The sequence below is a fragment of the Drosophila mauritiana genome, chromosome X (genome assembly GCF_004382145.1).
Source record: "Drosophila mauritiana strain mau12 chromosome X, ASM438214v1, whole genome shotgun sequence".
In the NCBI taxonomy this organism is placed as follows: Eukaryota; Metazoa; Arthropoda; class Insecta; order Diptera; family Drosophilidae; genus Drosophila; species Drosophila mauritiana.
This window is the reverse complement of record NC_046672.1, coordinates 1861074-1885211: the sequence shown is the minus strand read 5'-3', so window position 1 is coordinate 1885211 and position 24138 is coordinate 1861074. Positions and strand designations below refer to the sequence as shown.

General features: G+C 49.8%; 6 protein-coding genes across 11 annotated transcripts; 4 read left to right on the top strand and 2 right to left on the bottom strand.

The window, feature by feature from the left end:
- The first annotated feature begins 1024 nt into the window (after positions 1 to 1024).
- LOC117146995 lies at positions 1025 to 1888 on the top strand. Its single transcript, XM_033313672.1, has 2 exons — positions 1025 to 1360; positions 1524 to 1888. The coding sequence occupies exons 1-2, from the start codon at positions 1195 to 1197 to the stop codon at positions 1832 to 1834; spliced, it is 477 nt and encodes a 158-aa protein (XP_033169563.1). The 5' UTR covers positions 1025 to 1194; the 3' UTR covers positions 1835 to 1888.
- A 166-nt stretch (positions 1889 to 2054) lies between these two features.
- Positions 2055 to 3310, top strand: LOC117146993. 2 transcript variants are annotated; one of them, XM_033313670.1, is made up of 4 exons: positions 2055 to 2175; positions 2361 to 2538; positions 2728 to 2940; positions 2992 to 3236. In XM_033313670.1, exons 1-4 carry the CDS (start codon positions 2173 to 2175, stop codon positions 3234 to 3236), a joined length of 639 nt encoding a protein of 212 aa, XP_033169561.1. In that variant the 5' UTR covers positions 2055 to 2172. The 2 variants fall into 2 exon arrangements, with proteins under 2 accessions (XP_033169561.1, XP_033169560.1); XM_033313669.1 differs by having other exon boundaries at positions 2173 to 2262; positions 2992 to 3310.
- An 85-nt stretch (positions 3311 to 3395) lies between these two features.
- Positions 3396 to 12625, top strand: LOC117146991 (armadillo segment polarity protein). 4 transcript variants are annotated; one of them, XM_033313664.1, is made up of 7 exons: positions 3396 to 3496; positions 4984 to 5043; positions 7268 to 8907; positions 8980 to 9180; positions 9241 to 9513; positions 10510 to 10606; positions 11922 to 12625. In XM_033313664.1, exons 2-7 carry the CDS (start codon positions 5013 to 5015, stop codon positions 12209 to 12211), a joined length of 2532 nt encoding a protein of 843 aa, XP_033169555.1. In that variant the 5' UTR covers positions 3396 to 3496; positions 4984 to 5012; the 3' UTR covers positions 12212 to 12625. The 4 variants fall into 4 exon arrangements, with proteins under 4 accessions (XP_033169555.1, XP_033169557.1, XP_033169554.1 ...); XM_033313663.1 differs by lacking the exon at positions 3396 to 3496 and adding an exon at positions 3835 to 3963; XM_033313665.1 differs by lacking the exon at positions 3396 to 3496 and adding an exon at positions 4498 to 4630.
- Positions 12626 to 12756: 131 nt separating this feature from the next.
- On the bottom strand, positions 12757 to 13788 carry LOC117146992 (39S ribosomal protein L16, mitochondrial). Its single transcript, XM_033313668.1, has 3 exons — positions 13643 to 13788; positions 13491 to 13556; positions 12757 to 13423 (listed from the first exon to the last, which is right to left on the bottom strand). The coding sequence occupies exons 1-3, from the start codon at positions 13689 to 13691 to the stop codon at positions 12807 to 12809; spliced, it is 732 nt and encodes a 243-aa protein (XP_033169559.1). The 5' UTR covers positions 13692 to 13788; the 3' UTR covers positions 12757 to 12806.
- Positions 13789 to 14085: 297 nt separating this feature from the next.
- Positions 14086 to 22679, top strand: LOC117146990 (histone-lysine N-methyltransferase trr). 2 transcript variants are annotated; one of them, XM_033313662.1, is made up of 7 exons: positions 14086 to 14680; positions 14744 to 20010; positions 20076 to 20600; positions 20679 to 21274; positions 21331 to 21460; positions 21515 to 21697; positions 21761 to 22679. In XM_033313662.1, exons 1-7 carry the CDS (start codon positions 14263 to 14265, stop codon positions 21851 to 21853), a joined length of 7212 nt encoding a protein of 2403 aa, XP_033169553.1. In that variant the 5' UTR covers positions 14086 to 14262; the 3' UTR covers positions 21854 to 22679. The 2 variants fall into 2 exon arrangements, with proteins under 2 accessions (XP_033169553.1, XP_033169552.1); XM_033313661.1 differs by having other exon boundaries at positions 14086 to 20010.
- On the bottom strand, positions 22675 to 23572 carry LOC117146994 (COA8 family protein CG14806, mitochondrial). Its single transcript, XM_033313671.1, has 3 exons — positions 23369 to 23572; positions 23046 to 23309; positions 22675 to 22971 (listed from the first exon to the last, which is right to left on the bottom strand). Exons 1-3 carry the CDS (start codon positions 23417 to 23419, stop codon positions 22756 to 22758), a joined length of 531 nt encoding a protein of 176 aa, XP_033169562.1. The 5' UTR covers positions 23420 to 23572; the 3' UTR covers positions 22675 to 22755.
- Between the last annotated feature and the right edge of the window lie 566 nt (positions 23573 to 24138).

Here is a 24138-nt window from a genome sequence, read left to right as displayed (position 1 = left end):
AGATCATCGAAATTATGTATAGTTGACGAACAAGTGCGAATACCCCTTCTACCGTGCGAAACCTCAAGTGGTCCTACTTGTGCCGGCAATTAATTTATTTAGCATATGAACCCGCAACTTTTGGAGGTTTTCTAAATATCTTACCAAGGCTTAAACAAATTTATATCTGTAATAATCGTATTTATGGTTCGAGTGCTTGTGTGCGTGTAAACTATTTGCGATGACTGTTGTTGGCTGTATTGTAATTAAATTGATTTATTTCCATATTTATGCATTCAATTAGATTCGATTAGTCTGAAATTGACGACGAATCGAGAGAGTTGCACAACCCGAAGCGAATGTTGAGAATCGCGGCGGCCAAGTGCCGGATGTGGTGGCCACCTGCTCCTCTGCCTCTAGATAATTTTGTGGCTGCGATTGTTTGGACACGCAAAGGCAATCGCTCGAATGGGTTTATTTTCGGATATTGCTGTTTACTTCAGGGATTCGGGTTTTGGGCTTGTAGTAAATTACGCCAACGACATGAATGGAGCCAGCCCTTGGGTGTTGGAAGCAGTGATGCGAAGGTATAGTAAGCTCCTATCGTTTACAATAATAGTATGTTAGCCTTAAACAAGCGAGATAAGTTCTCCAGATCCAATCAATCGATGACTTTTGCCTTCGGTACACTTGGTTATACCTCAACCAATTCCAATCTTGAATAGTACCCGTGCTCCGTCTCATCACTGACTGACGTCCTTTTACTTTCTCCTGAGCCAATCGCACACATCGCGGACAGCCCACAGCAACTGCTGGGGAAATCCGCCCGACAGGCGCCTCTGACGTTGGCGAAACTGTGATTGTGGGTCACACCACTGCCATCGACACCCCTGGGAGTTGGGAGCAGCAACTCCTTGGGCCCCATGGGCTGCGTTGTGGGGATGCGTGTACAGTATTGGTAACGTTGCCTGCCATGCAGCAACAATGGGAAAACTTTAATGAGTACAAGTTCCTGCCAAAACGAAAAGACAGCCAGGCAGGCAGTGAGCGGCAGGCAAAGGGATAGTGGGAGGTAGGGACGGAGAGGTGTATTTGCTGCAACGTAGTCCGCAGCCAGTCAAACGAACCGAGCACGCCACGCGTTGCGGACGGATTGCCTGGATTTCCGTAAACAGAGCTCTCCTTCCGGGAGCAGAAGAGTAGACGTGGACGAGTATGAAACCGGGACTCGAAACCACCGACGAGGGCGAGGAAAATGGCGACGCACTGGATCATCGCGAGGGGGATCCCCGACCGCTGCCCTACGATTTCGAAAAGGAGCTGATCCATAGATCTAATCGGCACATCCGACTTTACGAAACCTTTGTTCCAGTGAGCCAAGGTATGCTAGAGATTCCTGGTTAGCTTAGTATATATATCATGTTTCAGAACAAGCTTGTTGAATGGTAAAGCTCCTATAAAAATAAAACTTTAATCATTGAAAGTTTTACAATATTTTACAACATTTTTTACTACTGCTATTGAGATCTTCTCCTGCCTTCCAGTTCATCCGCTAACCCGGAAGTTCTACGCCCAGTATGAGCAACGCCAACCGACGGATACCTTGAGGTACCTTCGGCACACTTGGCCAGAGAAGCATGTGGAGCGTCAGAGGCAGCTCGTAAAAGCGGTTCCGCTCCTGGAGTCGCAGGTGTACGGCTGGTTGCCGCTTAAAAGTGGAGAGCGGGCCGCCGACCTGAACTTTCTGCATGCCAAGAAACTGCGCTGCGGCATGACTGTTCACGGGGAGCGCTTGGTGGCGGAGAGGATTACGGCGCGTCCTCCGTTTAACGGACTTAGATTCCTGCTTCACTAATCCTGCGGCTAGGAAATGTCACACGCCATTATAAATATACAATTTTTTTTTAACATCAAGTGTTCATATTTTTTTTTAACAAATTAATTATGATTAAAATGCAAAACTAAACCACGCTAGGTCGTTATTAAGAAACGCATTTTGTCTAATTCGAATTTAGTGAAAAAGGTGGCAGCTCTGCCTCGATGATTTAGTATCAGGGCTACGACGTCGATTATTTTTTGTTTATTAATATTGTTTTCATTTACTGTTGCTTCAAGCAGGCGAATGAACCTGGAACAGACTCCTCCTGTAATGCGCAGAGCAACCGCCTGAGATTCTCGCAGTAGCCACGCAACATGGTGGGTGTGGGTGTGAGTGAAGTTGGTATTTCGGCGTCTTCGGAAGAATCCGTAAAATTCGGCCGGAATCGGCATCGCAAGTCAAAGGTCGCGTTTCACGGACTCAGTGGCAGCCGGCATCTAATCACTTGTGTTTTTTATGTCACATTATATTCATAATTGATCTGATTTGATCGACTCTGCAGGCTCACTCGAACAAGGCTCGCAAAGCAGCCAAAGAGGCAACCGCCAAGAAGTCTCCGGGATCGGGAACGGAGAGCAATCCGGAGCACGTAAAGGTACAAGGCCCAGGCGATCATAGTGCAGGAGTCCTAACTGGCGACCAGTTCCTGGAGAGTTTGCTCCAGACTCTCTACAGGTCATGTATGTCCACCAGTTGAAGTACTATCTGTAAAAGCGCTTAATTGCTAATTGCCACAATTAGTTACTTATATATGTACTGCTCTGTACGGTTGTTAACCTGTTTTATGCATCAAACCGCGTAGTTTGAGATTGTTGCGATTTGCGTTAATGCGTTCAAGTTGCCTTTCTTATAATGTTTCCATATTGCAGGGCTTCAATTGCGCCGCCTGGTAGATTTTGTGATGTCCGAGCTAGGTGGAAATGATTTCCTGGAGGCCACCGCAGCCTGGTGCACCCGGAATCCGCACGTTGCCATCTGCCTGCTAGCTGGCGGCCTTGTATTCATGCTGCCCTTCCTTATAATCTTTGGGTTTGGAATAGCCACCATGGTTATGACCTTTACAGGTTTGCTGGTGCTAGAAGGTGCGTTCCATAGTGTTAAACAGAGATCACGTTCTAATCGCCTCGTTTTAGGAACACTCCTGACCATTGTGTCCATGGTGTTCTTCGCCTGCCTGGGAGGACTAGTCATAATGGTACCTCTCTTCGGAGTCGCCGCTGTTGCTGCCTATTTCGGATTCGCCCAGGTGTATGGCCTATGTGATGGAATGGAGCTCCATAAGAACGCGTGGGTCAAGTTCTTTAGGGATCAACGGAAGGCCGGCGATCCGCCGCCAGCTGTGACCATAACCGATGAACCTACTCCTACGACTGCATAACCCAATATTGCTTGCCCAACTTATATACATAGGTATTAAGAGATTAAAGACCAGTGTTTGAATACTTTCGGAAATTAAAAAAGTGCGCTTTCGATTTTGAAGCAAGTTGGCAGCCACCGGCGGTAGAGAAGTTATCGGTTATCGGTTCTGCGCTCATATACACAGTTTTCATAGTCGGGGATTTTTGTGGAATTTAAATATCTAAGTGCGTTAAAATTGCGGCAACCTGCCTTTGAGCAGATAAATTTACTTTCGAAGCGGTAAGTAATAGTGAAGTCATAGATATTTCTTCAATTTGTCGCCGAAAAACAATAGTTTTTGCTCGTACCTGTGTTGTCATACACCCACATGTACACTCAGGTGCTTGTGTTAGTAAATGTTTATACAAGATAAACGGTGAGTTCGAGATAACATGATGACATGAACTAGAAATACACTCGCCTTGCCTAAATTATAAATATTGGGAATTGAGTTTCTTAAGGATGAAATCCTATACAAATATCGTGGGATTTTTGTGTTCTCAGAACAAAAAAAAATTTGAAAAATTCCTTTGGCCTATCGCACAGCGCCCATCGAGTTATCGGGGCAGCAGCAGGCCATCGCTAGTTGGGTTTCGTCGCCATATACACAGTTTTTCTCAAGCAGACAATTCGCTGTTATTTTGTTTCTTATAGCGTTTTAAATAAATAAATCCTGCTCTAAAGCAGACTTAAATTCCTTGGACGCGGTGAGTACTGATAGTCGGCAGTGAATCCGTTTGGAAAGCCAAAGTTTCTGTGTGGCATGAAAGTTGGAAAGTCAGGGCAAACAAGTAGGCGCGGGGGCGTGCAGGGGTTTGCTGGATGTATGTGCGCTTGTGTATGTGTGTGTGTATGAGCTGGATACACACAAACGGCATTTTTATGTATTCTCCCCCGTAAATCGGGCGCTTGTTTGTTGCTCGCTGGAATGTAAACAATGCCGCAGACAGGAAATCGTTTTCCTCGAATCTAAAGGCGGGCTTATCGTTAGGTGTTTTATCTAATCGACAACTGAAATGGAGTTGGGATTCTTTCTGAGCTACCTACGCGAGTGTGTGTGTGTATGCACAATCGTTCGGATGTGTGGCAACTCTGCGCAGCACTGCATTTGTATGCTGCACTGCTGCGGCCCTTTACTTTCTCTCCCAGTCTCTTTCCCTGTCCCTTTCCCGCACTCCGCACGCGCGGTGTTGCAAGTGCCTTGCTTTGCTTTGCGCTCTCCGCATCTGGATTCTGTTCCGTTTAAACGAGCGTGCTGGTCGGTCGCATTTTCCGCAGCGCCTTTTTCAAGAGAAGTGAAAAATCCATTTTTTTTTTTTGTTGGAGTGCATCAGATTTGAAAGAGTGCTAAACAAAGTAATTAAATAACTCAAGGTTCGTGGCCAAAGTCTTCGGCAGGTAGACACACACACACACATCCACAAATACCCGTTCTACCTGCGTGAGAATGTGTTAGTGCGCTTGTTTGGTATACGCAGCATATTTCGTATTATGCTGCGGCATCCCAAAGCGGAAATGAGTTAAAAAATGAGTTAAAGAAAAAGACCAGCGACTAGACTGACTAGCGGACGATATCTGCGTCTGTTGGCAGTCTGCAAACACATGAAGCCGTTTTTTCCGGGGCCCCCATTTAGTGGAGTTTTCGTGGTCTACATCCGTAACACACGAACTCCATGTTATTGACTGTCCAGCACATTACTCATATACTCTCCGTCTCTTTCTTGCAGGTGTGGTGTAAAGCGCCTCAATCACCAAGATGAGTTACATGCCAGCCCAGAATCGAACCAGTAAGTATTTCCAGCAGCGGTACTCTTCCCTTTCCCAGCTTCCAGGGAGTATGCAAAGAGCATCCAAGTTAACTGTGTATCAGAGTGTTCCATCTTGGGCTTTTGTATACCCCGTCCAAATTCAGTTGTATACAGGATCCGATTTCATCAAATTAGAGATGATATAGCGTTTCAATGGACGCAATTAAGTCATGGTAGCTCTAGAGTCTAGAACATTTAGGATAAATAGTCAGAGTACATGGCCCTATGAAGGGGATGCAACAGCGCATTGTATCTGTGAAACAATTATCCCCGTATCGCTATACAATAACAACCCCTCTCCAACGTTAAATGAGGGAGCGATGCTTGTTTTTGACAAATTTGGCAAAAGTGACATAAAGTATTTGCTTATGCCATTTGTTTCTGATGCTCCCTTTGTGGGCTGCTTGCAGTATGCAGGGTAACAACTATATCCATCCACCCCAGACGAATAATTTGTGTACATCTACATACTTGTAATGCTTGATGATCTTTTTTCTGTTCGGCCATCAACCACCAGCGCCCTGTGCTCTTATCCGATTCATCAGAAATTCTACTCCCTTCTACTTCGGAGTTGGAAATTTACAATTTTCCGCTGACGCAGCAAACGGAGTAGGAAAGAAGATTCCTTTTTGGCACTTGATTTGCAAAGTGCGTTGGTGAAGCTCTCAGTGGCGCAGGAGAGGCCTTCATCCAAGGGGAGGAGCTCGTTAATGCATGTTGGCTGATTCATTGAACTCCCATCACTTTTGCCACAAAAAGTCGAGGAATGTCAATATCTAGGACGACAGTAGTGAACAGTTCAAAGCCGTTTAGGAAGTGGCCTTTCAATTCGACCACTATTAAGTATTCAGTTTAGTTTTCAACTAATTGCTATACAACCCCTAAACCCCCTTGTGTAGGCCGCTGCTCGCTATCCTTTGAAACTCTATTCCCTCCCCCTACTACACACTTACGCACACACACATTCAAGGACTCGTGTACTTGCACGTGGCACTCCAACCCACGCCACCCACTCGCCCTCGCTCCTTGCTCTTCTCCGGGGACCTTGTTCTCGTACCCCGTCTCCCGAATTCGCACTCGAGTTGGCTGCACATTTTCCTTGGCTTCTGCCTTTGTTTTTTTCTGGCCATGCTTCTGCTGTGCAGAATTTAATTAGTAAGCGGCAACATGCAATTAAAGGCTCCGCCCACTCCCTTCATCCCAACACAGTACTCCATTCAAGTGCGTGGCCCACTCGAGGGATACGGCGAAGAAAAAGCGCTTAATCGATTTGGGAAATGAAACGAAATGCGATTTTAGTATTACAGTCGGATGTGCTTATAGCGAACACAATTCATCAACTGTGGGCTAAACCTTTTTGGTGAACAAGCAGACCACATTTGGAGATCTGGTCCATAGGTTACCAGCATGTTTCAATGCTGATGTTCACTAAGCGCATTTTATGGAGGCACTTTAATTCAGCACCATGTTCGATCTATTGAGATTTGACTGTAGTATTGCAGAGTGGATGGAGAAGAGCAGTGAAGTTTGAAATTCTGAATGCATACAGAAGGGGCGTGGCCGTGCTGTGTCCGCGCATAAGTAAAACAACAAAGGCAAAAAGCTGAGCCTGGAACGGCATAATTAAGACTGAAGTGGCAAACAAAACGCCCACAAATCCTTTTGCCAGTACCCTCTCATGTGTGAGCATCTGACCCCCTGCACCAAACCCATTCCGCCCAGCGCCCTGAACTTTCTGGGAATATCCTGCAGCGTTCAATTTGTCACGCTTCAAAGTTTTCCTTTTGCACACTTTGCTGTCAGTCGCTGTCGTTTCCCATTTGGCCATCCTTAAAGGAAAGCGCATGCAAATGGGTTGCAGAGGGTTAAAGCGTGTGCATCCCCGCATCCGAATTTGATGCATTATATGTAGATGGTGAGCTGCACTCAGTATTCCGTTCTACTGTGTCGTTTTTCCACTTCAAAAGGTTTTAAGAAACAAAAGTTACCATGAATGTGTAGACAGATGTTAACAAGTTAAAGAAGAACATACAAGAATTATTCTTACGCTTAATTTCCGATTCTTTGGGGTCTTATAACACGATTGCGTTGCAATGGAAATTATCGAAAAAGATCGAAACGCAACGAGGATTCAAGTTAGGAAAGTTGGAGTGTATATTTTTGTCAATTCACTCTAAAACGTTTTGCAATAAATCTTTTGCAGTGTCGCATAATAATCAATACAATCCACCTGATCTGCCGCCGATGGTGTCCGCCAAGGAGCAGACCCTCATGTGGCAGCAGAATTCATACTTGGGCGACTCCGGCATCCACTCGGGTGCCGTGACCCAGGTGCCATCGCTGTCGGGCAAGGAGGACGAGGAGATGGAGGGAGATCCACTTATGTTCGACCTGGACACCGGTTTCCCGCAGAATTTCACACAAGACCAAGTGGACGATATGAACCAGCAGCTGAGCCAGACGCGCTCCCAACGTGTACGTGCTGCCATGTTTCCGGAAACCCTGGAGGAGGGCATTGAGATTCCCTCCACCCAGTTTGATCCCCAACAGCCGACGGCAGTGCAACGTCTTTCGGAACCGTCGCAAATGCTAAAGCACGCGGTGGTCAATCTGATCAACTACCAGGACGACGCTGAGCTGGCAACCAGGGCCATACCCGAGTTAATCAAGCTGCTGAACGATGAGGACCAGGTGGTAGTTTCCCAAGCTGCCATGATGGTCCACCAGCTGTCCAAGAAGGAGGCCTCGCGTCACGCCATTATGAACAGCCCTCAGATGGTAGCCGCTTTGGTGCGTGCCATCTCTAACAGCAACGATCTGGAGAGCACCAAGGCAGCGGTAGGAACGCTGCACAACTTATCACACCATCGCCAGGGTCTGCTGGCCATCTTCAAGAGTGGCGGCATCCCGGCACTCGTCAAGTTGCTCTCCTCGCCAGTGGAGAGTGTGCTGTTCTATGCAATTACCACGCTGCACAATTTGCTGCTCCACCAGGATGGCTCTAAGATGGCTGTGCGCCTGGCCGGTGGGCTTCAGAAGATGGTTACTCTGCTGCAACGAAACAACGTCAAGTTTCTGGCTATCGTCACAGATTGCTTGCAAATTCTGGCCTATGGTAACCAGGAGAGCAAGTTAATAATCCTTGCCTCCGGCGGACCCAACGAACTCGTGCGCATCATGCGCTCCTACGACTACGAGAAGCTACTGTGGACCACTTCGCGGGTACTGAAAGTGCTCTCCGTTTGCTCCAGCAACAAGCCGGCCATCGTGGATGCCGGTGGAATGCAGGCGCTGGCTATGCACTTGGGTAACATGTCGCCGCGCCTTGTGCAAAACTGTTTGTGGACGCTCCGCAATCTGTCGGATGCAGCCACTAAGGTGGAGGGCCTCGAAGCTTTGCTCCAATCTCTCGTCCAGGTTCTGGGCTCGACCGATGTCAACGTGGTCACCTGTGCCGCCGGTATCCTTTCAAATCTGACGTGCAACAATCAGCGCAACAAGGCCACCGTTTGCCAGGTGGGTGGTGTGGACGCCCTCGTCCGTACTATTATTAACGCTGGAGATCGTGAAGAGATTACCGAGCCGGCTGTCTGTGCCCTACGTCACTTGACTTCGCGTCATGTAGACTCTGAGTTGGCCCAAAATGCCGTACGCCTAAACTACGGACTATCGGTGATTGTAAAGCTATTGCATCCACCATCACGCTGGCCCTTGATCAAGGCCGTCATTGGACTCATACGCAATTTGGCCCTCTGTCCGGCCAACCACGCCCCGTTGCGGGAGCACGGGGCCATCCACCATCTAGTGCGGCTGCTTATGCGCGCCTTCCAAGACACAGAGAGGGTGAGTTAGTAATAGTGGAAGCATAAGTTGGCTAGAATAGTAATGACGTCAATTATACTTTCAACCTTGCAGCAACGTTCCTCGATAGCCACCACGGGCTCACAGCAGCCGTCCGCATACGCTGACGGCGTTCGCATGGAGGAGATTGTCGAGGGCACGGTGGGGGCGCTACATATCCTGGCCCGCGAGTCCCACAACCGGGCACTCATTCGCCAGCAGTCGGTAATACCGATCTTTGTACGATTGCTGTTCAACGAAATCGAGAACATACAGGTGGGATCGAAGTTTATCTTGTTGTGACTTAAGTATACTATGAATATTTTCTTACTTCAGCGCGTGGCTGCTGGCGTTCTTTGTGAGCTCGCCGCTGACAAGGAGGGCGCCGAGATTATCGAGCAGGAGGGCGCCACTGGGCCGCTGACCGATCTCCTGCACTCGCGCAATGAAGGCGTGGCCACATACGCCGCCGCCGTTCTCTTCCGCATGAGTGAGGACAAGCCGCAGGATTACAAGAAGCGGCTATCCATAGAGCTGACCAACTCGCTGCTGCGTGAGGACAACAACATATGGGCCAGTGCCGACCTGGGCATGGGTCCCGATCTGCAGGTGCGTGTTAAGTAGGCTAAGAAAATTCGACGTCCCCGGGATTCCGGCTTTTTAAACGCCCCTCTTGTGTTCGATTGAATCTGATTTGAAATGCAGCGCGTGAAGCGAAATCTGTACATAAAATTGTAAATTTGTAGAGAACCTACTTTAGTCAAGCATTATATAATGGTATCCATATTAAGTATTGACCTATATATCGCTTGCTTACGATTTCGATAACCTATTTTTGAATTTCCATTTCATTTGGATTCATTTCGTTCGGTTTTTTGCTTTTTATTGTAAACCACCAATCGATAGACCATATATGTTATTCGATAAGTAGGTAGCTGTAGATGAACGCCGATTACAAATACGGATTCCCGATTAGTTCTGATCATATTTGATTGATACCCTCCCCAAACCACACAACCCAACCTCACCCCCTCCACGTATCCTTCGAAAACAACCCGACCAAAAACATACTTACATGAATTTCAATTTGTATACTTGCTGCGACATCGCGTTCTTTGTTTATGTTTAATTTTGATTTTGTAATTAATTCACGTTTGTTTTACTTTTGTTCTTTTCTTTTTTTTCCTTTATGTTTACTTTGTGTGTGTAAAACCAAAACAACAAATCACTATAAACACAACTGCAACGGTAAATGAAACGCAACAACAACCCAAATGACGGATAATCACTGCACCAAAATCTCACCAACAACAACAATCAACGCGACTCTCACTCTCTGTCTCGCTCTCGCCGCCCCGATACCACAAACACCCCACCCCACCCCAATCTCTATCCCTCTCGCTCACATTCACTTGCAAACTGGCGTTTGCGTGTGTCTTCTTCTTTCCTAACAACTTTTCACTTCTGATCCATCCCAACAAAAAATAAATGAAAACGAAACTGTAAAAAATACATCCACCACACAACCACACACGTACGATCACGCACATATCACGCAAACCGACCGATAAACCGATAAACAAACACGAATTCGATCGATCACAGGATATGCTTGGACCAGAAGAAGCATATGAGGGCCTGTACGGACAAGGTCCGCCCAGCGTGCACAGTTCGCACGGAGGTCGCGCATTCCATCAACAAGGTATGTATGTCATATGCGTAAGAAGAGACCCTCGTACCCACCGACCCATCGTACCCCTCAAGCCACACCCCAAGAAGAAGAATCCTGCATAACCCCACTAAAAAGTAAACCAACGGAAACGTTAACAGGTTAAAGACAATTCGAAAAACCCTCGGGACCAGCCCCAAAACCCCGCATCCATTTAATCGTTATCATGTCTGTTCATCATTCAAATATGCACTTGTTAATCGAAGCTAAGACGTTAAGCTCACTTTAGTTTCTTCAGTGTGAGCGAAGTCCTAATCCACCCAGATCCCTCGCTCGATCTCAATATCTCTGTATCCTTGCTCGTTACCCCCTAATATCGTTAAACCCTTCAGTTCCACGGCTGCATGCGAAGGAAGTGAATATAACCATACCCGCGCCCGTTTCCATTTGCGCTATACTTACATTTGTCGATAAATCCAAATCTTGTGCATCCGAGGCCCGACGTTAGGCGCCAATTATGTCAATCAGCTCCTTTCTTGAAGAATGAAACAAATAGGGATAAACGTCAGTCTTTTGAGGGATTACTTCCCCTGCTCTCTCAATTTTGGAATAGAATCTCTGTCTCTCCGGACTTTACACGTAGCTTGAAGATTCTTGCACCACACACACACGAACACCGATCCACCACGAATAACCACAGAGTGCAACCTTTAAAAATAAGGATCGTGAATAGTAAAGAAACACATACGTTTCTTTGATTATTTCGCAATTTTTTTGTTTTGTATGAATCTCTTCTGTTTCGTTTCATTAGACGGCTTATATCTTTAAGGTCTTCCTCCACGAAGGAGCAGTAATAAACTTTAGTTCGGTTCATATTGCATGTCACGTAGCCTGCGATAATCGCATAGTTTTAGGCACCCACAATCCATATATTTTATCGTGTATATACTCGTATCTAGTTTGTAAGCCGTGTGTGCATGCATGTTTCAGAGGACGAATTCCAATCGACAATAACGCGTCCATATCGTGTCGTATTTTAGACGTATTTAGTTCTTTTTAAGCAGCATTCAACGACCGATTTTTGTTGTTTGATACTCTAGGTTAATGTAAAAGGGTCGTCGTGTACGAGTGGAGTCTGCATTTCGTTTGAATCGGCATAAACCCAATAAGTGTGTTGCAAAGATGCATTTTGGATGAGTTCCCGATTACAGCGAGCAGCAATAATTCCACTTTTGCAGGACTTCAAGGTGTCGCATCATCTGCCAGTTGACGGCTGGCGGAGATTGTAAATCCTCTCCACTAATCACAATATTCCCCATCATTCTTTGCCCATCTCGTTTGTTCGCAGGATATGATACTCTACCAATAGATTCGATGCAGGGTCTGGAGATCAGCAGCCCAGTGGGCGGCGGCGGTGCTGGCGGTGCTCCCGGCAATGGTGGAGCTGTGGGCGGAGCTAGCGGCGGCGGTGGTAACATCGGCGCCATTCCGCCCAGCGGCGCACCCACTTCGCCCTATTCCATGGACATGGACGTTGGCGAGATTGATGCCGGTGCATTGAACTTTGACTTGGACGCCATGCCGACGCCACCCAATGACAACAACAACCTGGCTGCCTGGTACGATACCGATTGTTAGACAAGCCGAGCTAAGGGTAAGGGTCGAGCATCCATTCGACCCCATAACATAAGACACACGAATCCCCATCCCAGCACTATAGCCCTCTTCCACCGGCTTTGATTCCATCCCGGATCCCGGATTCCCGATCACCGAAACTTGACTAGATGAACGAAGGTGTTGATTTTACTTGACAAAGACGAGGAGGAGCTGCGGCAGGTCAAAGTTCTGCTTTCAGAACTGAAGTCCGTGGGAGAAGGCTATTGCTCACACACCACACCCCGGACAAAGCATACACTCACGCATACATGCATAATATTATACATTTATTATAATGCGAACGAAACGGCAAGAAAAACATATTATATGATGCATTACATATTACCCACGTAAACGAAATGGAAAATTAAACAAATGTTTGCAATAGAACTCGTACATTTCCCTTCATATGGCGTTTTTCTTATTTGCTCCACAATTGGGTGCCGCCCAGTCGCGGCTTGGAACAACGAGCCCTAAGTTCGAACCTACTTTAAGATATTCCCAGTTTTCAAAAGTACTTGAAACAGTTTCGTAACAGATTAACGAAGGGAGGGCTTTATTAATTTAAGCTATACGTCTACAGGTGCTTGCCGAACCACTTGTGGTCCACGGGCGAGAGCCAACGGTGGCAGCCGCTGAGGTTGTTCTGGATCACGTACTTCATGGTAAAGGGGTTCTCATTCTGGCGGTCCTGCTCCTCCTCGGCGACTCGCTGTTCGTCGAGCATCTCCTGGGAAACGACGGTGGCCTGGAAGGGCAGCTGGTTGGCCACCTGCTGCAGGAACTGCTTGACCTCAACGAACTCGCACTTGCCGGCGATCTCGACAATGACGCGACCGGCCTTGATGGGGGTCACGTAGTGGTCGATGGCTCCCTTTCCGCCGCCCATCCGCTGGCCCTGGCCCTTCTTAGTGATCGGCTGCCAGGGTGCGGGAACGCGCCATGTGGCGAACATAGTATTGACGTTCATCTTGCGTCCGATAGTCAAACGCATCATTTCGTAGTGACCCCAGCGCAGGCGCCCTCCGCCAGTGGCCACGATTGCGTATTGCTTGTGGAGCAGCGTGTTGTGCACCATCTCCGGACCGCGCATGTATCGCAGGCGCTTCTGCATCTTTGGCGGACGAATGTTTGGCGGTAGCTGGGGCTGGCGTTCCACGATCCTCAGCTTGGGTCTCTCCGGCTGCTCCACATCTGGGGGTTCCCATATAAGTAGTCATTGCTCTAATTTCCTTGTGCACATTTAAATGCAACTACTTACTCTGGTATTTGATAGGCGGGGCGAAATACTTAAGACCGGCTGTGTTGACAATGGCTATGTTGCCCGCTGCAAATGGAGGAAAGTTTAGGTGGTTTGTTGTAAACTGTGATCGGATTGGATCGGCCTAGGTCGGAAGTGCCACTGCAACTTACACGCAAGGCTTTGCTTAAAGAGTTGGGATGCTAATTTTATTGAGAGCATGCTGGGTTTATGTCACAATATATTATTTATTTATAAAAATTTTTTTGTGCAAAGATGTGTTGCATCAACGGCCACCGTTGCCAGATCGAGCTTATAAATGTGGTGCTAAAAACATATATCGATAGACCACCGATTGGTCAAGTGAGCGGACGGCCCTGTCCAGACTATGGTTAAGTCTTGCAGTGGAAAATGTCCCATATTGCACGTGGGGCAAATAATTATATTATGTATTAAAAACTTCTAAAGCTAACAAAAAACTATTGCTGTACAAACGTTATTCGATTGCAACCGCCATGGCGATATGTTGAAATGGGATGGGAAAAGTGGTGAGTTTCTAAATGGAAAACCAGGGCTAGATGTGAACGTTTCAGGGTAATGGTCGTTTTACCGTCTGGTAACACTGTTCTGCATACACGAAAATAAAATTTTTTTGACAAATCGTGCATGTTTTCGCTCGGTAAAAAAAAAAGCAGGCCGCGCGAGCCCTAGCTAGCTAGACCGCCGCCCTTCCCGTCCCACGAAACGCAGCGCATCGCATCCCGCGTTCCGCGTTTCCACTTGTGTGTTTGTTATGAATATACCGAAGGTGACAACATCGCTTGGTGCCGCCGAAAAGGCGAAACCCGAAAGAGTAGCATCCGTGGCCGCCGCTGCCTTCAATGCGGTCAGCCTGCAGAAGCGCAGCGGCGACGACACCGCCACTCCGGCGGAGGATCCCACGCGCAAGAAGGCCAAGACGGAGCTGCTTCTCGGAACTGGAACGCCAGCGCCCAGTTTGCCCGCCAAAGCGTCGAGCACCGCGCCACAGCAGCTCCTCTACCAGCGGAGTGGACAGCAGGCTAAGGCGCAGGTAAAAGCTGCGTCGGAGCCGCAGGATGCCGAGACGGCGGACGGCGTCTGGGACGCCCGCGATCAGCAGATCATAGTGTGCAACTTCGGCTCCGGTACTGAGATGGGTGCCATTAAGGCGGAGGACGCTGACAAGCAGAGTGAGTACAGAATCAGCACTCCAAGGAACAGTCAATCTAACTCTTTGCCACACCGAAACACAGCCTTTACCAGCTTTACCAAAAAGGAGGGTGCCTCCTCTTCGGCTTCGTCATCATCGTCAACCGCGTCCGTCATTTCCATCGAGCCCAGTGGCTCGGGACAGGATCATGCTGAAAACTCCGGCAAACCTGAAGACCTCGACTACGTACTGATGCCAGCCAGCGGCGCGGATAGCGCTACATCTGTGGGTAACTCCACCGGAACGGGAACCCCAGCAGGAACGCCTATTGGAGCTACTACCTCCACCATTATTTTAAACGCTAACAACGGAACGGCAGGAGCCAGTGGAGCCGGCACTACTACAATTCTCACACAGAAATCCGGTCACACGAACTACAACATCTTCAATACCACGGCCACTGGCAGCCAAACGCCCACAACAACATTGTTAAACCGGGTGAATCTGCACCCCAAAATGAAAACCCAGCTGGTGGTTAACGCCAAGAAGCTGTCGGAAGTAACGCAGACCACGGCGAAAGTGTCGATTGGCAACAAGACGATATCGGTGCCGCTGCTCAAGCCCCTGATGAGCGCTAGTGGGGCGGCCACAGCCGGAGGAGCCACGATTGTAGAGAGCAAGCAACTGTTGCAGCCGGGCGGTCAGGTGACTACCGTAATGAGTGCTGCGCAGCAAAGCGGGGGTCAGCAGGTGCACCCGCACGTCCATTCTCATGCACATCACAACTTTACCAAACTTATCAAACGCGGGCCAAAAAATAGCGGCACCATTGTCTCGTTCTCGGGGCTACAAATCAAGCCGGCGAACACCAAAATTGTGGCCACCAAGGTGGTAAGCAAGAAGATGCTGCAACTTCAGCAGCACCAACAACAGATCCAACAGCAGCAGCAGCTGCAGGTGACCAGCGGTGGAGGCCTGGCTCCGCCCACAGGCAGCATTGTGACCATCACCACCACCAACCCCAGCCAAACGTACGCAATGGTTCAGGATTCTGCGACTGTGGGAGCTGCGGCTCATTCGGAAGATGATGCGCCAGCGCCCCGAAAGATTACTGCCTACTCCGAAAACCTTCAAAAAATTCTTAACAAGAGCAAGTCCCAGGAATCGACTGGAGGCCCGGAGGAGTTCACCAACATCAACAGCGTGGTGATTAAGCCAATCGACAAGAATACACTCAATTGTCCACCCAGCTTTAACATCTTTAAGCAGCAGCAGCATTCACAGGCTGCTCAAAGCCAATCAATCTCCGCGGTAGGCAGTGGATCAGGTACACCCGTGACGTTTACTATGGCTTCGGGGAATGCCTCAGATCTGGCCACCACCTCCACCGTTTCCGTGTCAGCGGGGACCATCTGCATAAACAGTCCGATGATGGGGACGCGACCAATAATCTCCATTCAGAACAAAAACATATCCCTGGTGCTGTCCAAGACAACCATGGCCCAACAAAAACCGAAGATGATAACCACAACCACGTTGGCCAGTCAAGCGGCGCTGCAGATGCATCATGCTTTGATTCAGGATTCGAGTGCAGACAAGACGGGATCTTCTGCAACCTCCGGATCTGCTACCTCGGGAGCTTCAATGCAGCTGAAGCTAACGACCGCCAATACGCCCACCAAACTCAGCGTTAGTCTGGCCCCGGACGTGGTCAAGTTGGAGGAAGTTGGCAGCGAATCTAAGGCAAAGCTACTGGTCAAACAGGAGGCGGTTGTGAAGGATAGCATTGGTACTCCGTCCAGTGAGCAGGAGCGGGCTGAGGAGATCGGCACGCCGGAGAAGCGTTTGAACGCCAATGCCACAATGACGCCTATTAACCAGGTGCAGAATCAGTCTGCCAATCAAATTCAAATGGCCACATCTACCTCAACTGCTTCGAATCCCAGCACACCCAATCCTGCAGTGAGCACCACACCTATGAACAACCAACGCTCGGCAGCGGAGGATAATGCACTTCTAAAGCAACTGCTCCAAAACAACAGCAGCAGTCATAGCCTCAACCAGATAAGCATCACGTCGGCTCACGTTGGTTCCGCCTCAGCTTCGGCACCTCTTTCCGCCCGCAAGGTTATCAATGTACGGGCGCCCAGCATGGGGAAGGTCAGAAGTTTGGAGGATCAACTGGCACGTCCGGTGATTCCTCCGGTGCCCACTGCCACGCAGGCGGCAGGTAGTAGTAGTAGCAGTGCATCTGTGGCCACGTCCACCACCACCACAACGGTAGCCAGCGGAGGAAGCAGCCAACAGGTAGCCATCGCCTCAGCGACGGCTCTACCTGTTACTGCGGTCGCAATTACCACACCAGGAGTGGGAGGGGAGGCAAAACTGGAGCAGAAATCCGATCAGCCGGCAGCAATTATGCAGAATCAGAGCCAAAACCAGGCGCCTCCACCACCACCGCCTCCGCAGCAGCAGCAGCAACTTCACCAGCCGCAGCAGCTGCAACCGTCTCCCCACCAAGTCAAGCAGACTGTGCAGATTGTGTCTAAGGAGACGTCGTTCATCTCAGGACCCGTTGCTGCTAAAACACTAGTGACGGAAGCCACTTCAAAGCCGGCTGAACTACTACCTCCTCCGCCTTACGAAATGGCCACTGCTCCTATATCGAACGTCACCATATCCATATCCACCAAGCAAGCGGCTCCAAAGGAACTGCAGATGAAGCCCAAGGCGGTTGCTATATCACTACCCATGGAGCAGGGCGAAGAACCGCTGCCTGAGCAAGCGGAGCCGCCGCCTCATTCGGAACAGGGAGCTACTGTAGCGGGAGTTGCACCTCACTCCGGAGGTTCCCTTGTGTCTGCGCAATGGACCAATAACCATTTAGAAGGGGGTGTAGCCACCACAAAGATACCTTTCAAGCCTGGAGAGCCCCAAAAACGCAAGCTCCCCATGCACCCACAACTGGACGAAAAGCAGCTCCAGCAACAGGCAGAGATTCCCATAAGCACCTCTCTACCAACAACTCCGACTGGACAAGGTACTCCGGACAAAGTACAGCTGATCTCAGCGATTGCCACTTATGTAAAGAAATCCGGTGTCCCGAACGAGGTACAACCCATACAGAACCAGAGCCAGGGCCAGGTGCAGATGCAGGCGCAAATGCAGGCGACTATGCAAGGACACCTGTCTGGGCAGATGTCTGGACAAATCTCCGGACACGCCGCTGGACAGATACCCGCTCAAATGCATTTGCAAGTACAGCATCAGCTCCATATGGCCGTTCATCCACAGCAGCAGCAACTGCACCAGAACCAACAACAAAATGCGACGATTCCCCTTCCAGTTACTGGACAGGGTGTAGTCCCCATCCCCGTGCCCACCATGGAAACCAAGGCTGGCGACCAAAGGAAGCGCCGCAAACGTGAGGTCCAGAAGCCGAGGCGCACGAATCTGAACGCCGGACAAGCTGGTGGAGCTCTTAAGGATCTAACAGGTCCACTACCAGCAGGTGCAATGGTCCAACTGGCAGGAATGCCGCCGGGGACCCAGTACATACAAGGCGCGGCATCAGGGGCTGGTCATGTGATCACCAGTACCGGACAAGGGGTTACTCTGGGAGGAGTGGGCGCCAGTTCTGGAGCCAATTCCTCGCCCATGCTCAAGAAGCGAGTGCGCAAGTTCTCCAAGGTAGAAGAGGATCACGATGCATTTACCGAGAAGTTGCTGACGCACATCCGCCAAATGCAGCCGCTTCAAGTTCTGGAGCCGCATCTGAATCGCAACTTTCATTTTCTTATCGGGAGCAACGAGACTTCTGGAGCTGGTTCGCCCGCCTCAATGAGTTCTGCGGCTTCAGCCGGATCCTCTTCGGCTGGAGGCGGTAAGCTCAAGGGCGGATCTCGAGGCTGGCCACTGAGCAGGCATTTGGAAGGTCTGGAGGACTGTGATGGCACCGTCCTCGGCCGCTATGGACGAGTGAATCTGCCGGGGATACCCTCGTTGTACGATAGCGAACGCTTCGGTGGAAGTAGAGGTCTGGTTGGTGGATCTGCGGGAACCCGTTCACCCTCGCCAGCAGAGTCTCCAGGGGCAGAAAAGATGCTACCAATGTCGAGCATCCAAAATGATTTTTATGACCAGGAGTTCTCCACGCATATGGAGCGCAATCCTAGGGAACGCCTGGTGCGGCACATTGGAGCCGTCAAGGATTGCAATTTAGAGACCGTAGACCTGGTGGAGAGCGAGGGCGTAGCTGCGTGGGCGACTCTTCCACGACTTACCCGCTATCCGGGTCTAATACTGCTCAATGGAAACAGCCGTTGCCATGGACGGATGTCGCCGGTCGCGCTGCCGGAGGATCCGCTGACCATGCGCTTTCCCGTGTCTCCACTGCTTCGATCCTGCGGCGAGGAGCTGCGCAAGACACAGCAGATGGAGCTGGGAATGGGACCGCTGGGCAATAATAATAATAACTACCAGCAGAAGAACCAGAATGTGATACTCGCACTGCCCGCCTCGGCCTCGGAGAACATAGCCGGCGTGCTGCGGGATCTGGCCAATCTACTGCACCTGGCTCCCGCCCTTACCTGCAAGATCATCGAGGACAAGATTGGCAATAAGTTGGAGGACCAGTTTATAAATCAGGACGATGAAAAGCACGTCGACTTCAAGCGACCACCGAGTCAAGTGAGTCACGGTCATCTGAGGAAGATCCTCAACGGGCGGCGAAAGCTCTGCCGCAGCTGCGGAAATGTTGTTCACGCCACTGGGCTGCGAGTTCCTCGGCACAGTGTTCCTGCCCTAGAAGAGCAACTCCCCCGGTTGGCCCAACTGATGGACATGCTGCCGAGAAAATCGGTTCCCCCTCCTTTTGTATACTTTTGCGATCGCGCCTGCTTTGCGAGATTCAAGTGGAACGGAAAGGATGGCCAGGCGGAGGCGGCTAGTCTGCTGCTTCAGCCAGCGGGTGGTTCTGCTGTGAAATCATCAAACGGAGACTCGCCTGGCAGCTTCTGCGGCAGCTTAACTGCCCCGGCGGAGATGGTGGTCAAACAAGAACCGGAGGACGAGGATGAGAAAACGCAGGGCGTACCGGGCAACCCCACAAATATTCCCGCACAGCGCAAGTGCATCGTGAAGTGTTTCAGTGCTGATTGCTTCACCACGGACTCGGCGTCATCCGGACTGGAGTTGGACGGAAATGCTGTTGCGGGAACTGGAGCTGGACCGGTCAATAATACTGTGTGGGAAACGGAGACCAGTGGGCTGCAGTTGGAGGACACGCGGCAGTGCGTCTTCTGCAATCAGCGTGGTGACGGCCAGGCGGATGGACCCTCGCGACTGCTTAACTTCGATGTGGATAAATGGGTAAGTAAAAATTGTAACCCTAATGATTGATTACATCGCAGCTTAATGTTTCCTTTCGCATACAGGTTCACCTTAACTGCGCCCTGTGGTCAAACGGCGTGTACGAGACGGTGTCTGGGGCGCTGATGAACTTCCAGACAGCTCTGCATGCGGGACTGAACCAGGCGTGTAGCGCATGTCACCAACTAGGCGCCACCATCAAGTGTTTCAAGTCGCGCTGCAACAGCCTGTACCACCTGCCATGCGCCATTCGCGAGGAGTGCGTCTTTTACAAGAACAAGTCCGTGCACTGTAGCGTTCATGGTCATGCTCATGCCGGCATCACGATGGGAGCAGGAGCAGGCGCCACGACTGGCGCCGGAGTAGGAGGCTCTGTGGCAGAGAATGAACTGAGCTCCCTGGTTGTCCATCGGAGAGTTTTCGTCGATCGGGATGAAAACCGTCAGGTGGCCACCGTCATGCACTATTCAGAGCTGAGCAACCTGCTCCGTGTGGGCAACATGACGTTCCTGAACGTGGGTCAGTTGCTGCCGCATCAGCTGGAGGCCTTTCACACACCCCACTACATCTACCCCATTGGCTATAAGGTGGTAAGTACAAGTACCAGCCGGTCGGCCGCCATGTTCATAAAAGCAATCTTAAATCACACTCCTCCTCCACCCCCATAGAGTCGCTACTACTGGTGCGTGCGACGACCCAATCGTAGGTGTCGATACATTTGCAGTATCGCGGAGGCCGGATGCAAGCCCGAGTTTCGCATCCAGGTGCAGGACGCCGGCGACAAGGAGCCGGAGCGCGAGTTTCGGGGCAGTTCGCCCTCGGCGGTCTGGCAGCAGATCCTGCAGCCAATCACGCGACTGCGTAAGGTGCACAAGTGGTTGCAGCTATTTCCCCAGCACATCAGTGGTGAGGACCTATTTGGTCTAACGGAACCGGCCATTGTGCGAATCCTGGAAAGCCTCCCGGGCATTGAGACGCTCACTGACTACCGCTTCAAGTACGGTCGCAACCCGCTTCTGGAGTTCCCGCTAGCCATCAATCCGTCTGGAGCTGCGCGTACGGAACCCAAGCAACGCCAGCTGCTCGTCTGGAGGAAGCCGCATACGCAACGCACGGCCGGCAGCTGCAGCACGCAGCGGATGGCCAACTCAGCTGCGATCGCCGGGGAGGTGGCCTGCCCCTACAGCAAGCAGTTCGTGCATTCGAAGAGCTCCCAGTACAAAAAGATGAAGCAGGAGTGGCGCAACAACGTCTACTTGGCGAGGTGAGACATTAGGACCTAGTCAATAACCACTGATTACTGAAGCTCTCATTCTCTAGGTCTAAGATCCAGGGTCTTGGCTTGTATGCAGCTCGGGACATTGAAAAGCACACCATGATAATCGAGTACATTGGCGAGGTTATCCGCACCGAGGTCTCCGAGATACGCGAGAAGCAGTACGAGTCCAAGGTGGGTTTCGCGACCATGCTTTCTTGTAACATTGACTAATCTCTGATTCCCCAGAACCGTGGCATCTACATGTTCCGGCTGGATGAGGACCGTGTGGTGGACGCCACTCTAAGCGGCGGGTTGGCGCGCTACATCAACCATTCGTGCAATCCCAACTGTGTTACCGAGATAGTGGAGGTCGATCGCGACGTGCGGATCATAATATTCGCCAAGCGGAAGATCTATCGCGGCGAGGAGGTAGGTCCCGCAAACAGACGCCTATAGCTTAACTTACAATGTCTCTTAAATTCTGCGCTTTAGCTCTCGTACGATTACAAGTTCGACATTGAGGACGAGTCGCACAAGATACCGTGCGCCTGTGGAGCGCCCAACTGCCGCAAGTGGATGAACTAGAGTCGGGAGGAGCCTCTGACGGAGGACCAAAGGAAGCGCAAGAAGCGGCGGCGAGCACGTCGCTCCCAGTGAACAGGAACAGGAGCAGAGACAGGAACAGGAACAGGACTTGTATCTGATCAAGTAGCTAGATTCGCTAAGCATTATAGTTCGTGTACATATATACAATTATATATATATATATAAGCTATATGCAGATATGCTCGTGGAGAGCATATGACCTTGTAAGTTTTGTATATGTGCCCACTGTAGCCAATTCGTATCCTTTATATCGCTCTTAAGTGCAAAAGTGGAGGGAGTGGAGAGTGTCTTTATAGTTTAAATTGAATAATTGCTATCGTTTCTACATAGAAAGAATATAAATGTTACTGCTAGGACACGACCACCCCTGTAATGTATTTCGGACCCCCTCCCCTCACACAGTCGCTGGAGCACCTAATTTTATTTGTTTTAGCACCATCTCCACATTCATCACTACCACCATTGCAATTATCGCGAGGAAACTGACCGCCCCGATGGCCAACCCAAAACTTGACTTTATGCGTGTGTGCCTTCCCCTCTGTTTACCATTATTATTATTATCATAATTGTAGCGGTTATCTTTCAATATTCGGCCACTTTAAATGGGGAGCGATCCTTCTTTCGCTGCGTGTATCGTGCGCAACCTTCTTTGAATATATACACTGATAAGGATATGAACACCTACTTCTATTTTATTTTATTTAAATAGTTTGCGATTACTTTTAAGTACATTAACTAACTCCGAACAACGTGTATTTTTCATCCCCTTAAATAGTAGCTAAGTAAATTTTATGCCACCATTTTACGCACTTGATCTTTTATTCCAATTTATGGCAAACGGCAAACTGGGAAATACGAAATGGGGACGACAGATATTGCACCTAAGATCTCCGCTTGGCCAGCGCCAGAAGCCTCTGGAGCTGGACTGCGGCGGCCAGGGTGAGTATGTCGAAGTTCTTCAGGTACCAGGAGATGTTGTACATGATGTGGATGCGCCAATTCTTGTCGAGGAACGCTTTGTAGAAGTGGCTCATCTGGTCCGCGGACACTTCGCTAGTTCCGCTCTCCTTGTGCAGGCGGATGAAGTCTTCCTTTTCCTGTGAACCGAACCAATTCGAAAGAGACGGCATTAGCGGACTAGAAAGAGATGGCACAGTGGTCGTGGTTGTACCTCGTAAAAGCGCTTATTGTGTTTGGTCCAGAAGTCCGTGTTCCATGCCTCCACCTCGATCCGCTTAAGGCGCAGGCTCCTTGCCAGACGCGTCTCTTCATCGCCGTAGTGCCGTACGTACGGACGTAGGTTTGATTGCGCGTCCGGCGGTCCTATATAGTCACACTTCACCGTCTTGGGATCGGGCTTGTGTGGCAAACCGACGACGGGTTTTTCTTGTGCCGGTGGACATCCTGGTTGCACTGCGGCATAGCATCGTGGTAGCTGTGTAAAATAGGCATTGAAAATCGGAATCCTATGGGGCAACACACTCATGGACTCACGCTGAACTGGAAAAGCGATATCCGGGGCTGGCACCTAAAACATTTGTTCATTTTTCGGTTATGTTATGTGAGGTCCAGTGTGGCCGACTGTCACGCTAGGCAACAGCCTGAATATCGATGCCAGCAAATATTACGGGCATTCGCACGGGATTCTCAACAGAATTTCTGGAGTTCAGAAACCAAAATCCGTAGCCAGTAGCCAGCTGATATATGTCCACAAAATCAATAAACAGTTGCTTTTTCCAAAATGGTCGCATATTGCATGTTTCCAGTCGCCATTGAACCAATAGGAACGCAGCTCAGTGAATATGAACAGTTAGATCAAAGCTCAAAGCAAGAGTAGTAGAAGAGATGTGAACACCGCTTGTTTCCCTGTTCGTGACACGCCTGTACCACTCTCCCTAGTAATTTGCTTGCGTTGTGAAAATAAAACGAGACACACGCACATCTCTAAGAACCATGTTGAAACAGAGACTATGCCACTTACTGTTGATTATGCTCGCCTGATGATTGCAACGAGAAATCTGCTGTCGGAATTCGATGGCTGCAAAATTATTTTGGGCAAAATGGGCAAGATTACCGACTGCAGACACCAGGCGAACAGAAAACGCAGGAGTACGACAGCTGATCGCTCAGAGAAATCTGTTACTGTTACTGTTGATTATGCTCGCCTGATGATTGCAACGAGAAATCTGCTGTCGGAATTCGATGGCTGCAAAATTATTTTGGGCAAAATGGGCAAGATTACCGACTGCAGACACCAGGCGAAC

What these genes read in the sequence shown, in the direction of transcription:
- LOC117146990 (XM_033313661.1), top strand. Translation starts at nt 14,263, where the DNA reads ATGAATATACCGAAGGTGACAACATCGCTTGGTGCCGCCGAAAAGGCG. An exon ending in ACTTCGATGTGGATAAATGG is followed by an intron (nt 20,011 to 20,075) that starts GTAAGTAAAAAT and finishes TTTCGCATACAG; the next exon opens with GTTCACCTTAACTGCGCCCT. An exon ending in AGATCTATCGCGGCGAGGAG is followed by an intron (nt 21,698 to 21,760) that starts GTAGGTCCCGCA and finishes TCTGCGCTTTAG; the next exon opens with CTCTCGTACGATTACAAGTT.
- LOC117146991 (XM_033313664.1), top strand. Translation starts at nt 5,013, where the DNA reads ATGAGTTACATGCCAGCCCAGAATCGAACCA. An exon ending in GCCAGCCCAGAATCGAACCA is followed by an intron (nt 5,044 to 7,267) that starts GTAAGTATTTCC and finishes AATCTTTTGCAG; the next exon opens with TGTCGCATAATAATCAATAC. An exon ending in TCGCGCATTCCATCAACAAG is followed by an intron (nt 10,607 to 11,921) that starts GTATGTATGTCA and finishes GTTTGTTCGCAG; the next exon opens with GATATGATACTCTACCAATA.
- LOC117146992 (XM_033313668.1), bottom strand. Translation starts at nt 13,691, where the DNA reads ATGCTCTCAATAAAATTAGCATCCCAACTCTTTAAGCAAAGCCTTGCG. An exon ending in CTTTAAGCAAAGCCTTGCGT is followed by an intron (nt 13,557 to 13,642) that starts GTAAGTTGCAGT and finishes CTCCATTTGCAG; the next exon opens with CGGGCAACATAGCCATTGTC. An exon ending in CCCGCCTATCAAATACCAGA is followed by an intron (nt 13,424 to 13,490) that starts GTAAGTAGTTGC and finishes GGGAACCCCCAG; the next exon opens with ATGTGGAGCAGCCGGAGAGA.
- LOC117146995 (XM_033313672.1), top strand. Translation starts at nt 1,195, where the DNA reads ATGAAACCGGGACTCGAAACCACCGACGAGGGCGAGGAAAATGGCGAC. An exon ending in CTTTGTTCCAGTGAGCCAAG is followed by an intron (nt 1,361 to 1,523) that starts GTATGCTAGAGA and finishes CCTGCCTTCCAG; the next exon opens with TTCATCCGCTAACCCGGAAG.
- LOC117146994 (XM_033313671.1), bottom strand. Translation starts at nt 23,419, where the DNA reads ATGAACAAATGTTTTAGGTGCCAGCCCCGGATATCGCTTTTCCAGTTC. An exon ending in TATCGCTTTTCCAGTTCAGC is followed by an intron (nt 23,310 to 23,368) that starts GTGAGTCCATGA and finishes TATTTTACACAG; the next exon opens with CTACCACGATGCTATGCCGC. An exon ending in ACAATAAGCGCTTTTACGAG is followed by an intron (nt 22,972 to 23,045) that starts GTACAACCACGA and finishes TTCGGTTCACAG; the next exon opens with GAAAAGGAAGACTTCATCCG.
- LOC117146993 (XM_033313669.1), top strand. Translation starts at nt 2,173, where the DNA reads ATGGTGGGTGTGGGTGTGAGTGAAGTTGGTATTTCGGCGTCTTCGGAA. An exon ending in CCAGACTCTCTACAGGTCAT is followed by an intron (nt 2,539 to 2,727) that starts GTATGTCCACCA and finishes TCCATATTGCAG; the next exon opens with GGCTTCAATTGCGCCGCCTG. An exon ending in AGGTTTGCTGGTGCTAGAAG is followed by an intron (nt 2,941 to 2,991) that starts GTGCGTTCCATA and finishes GCCTCGTTTTAG; the next exon opens with GAACACTCCTGACCATTGTG.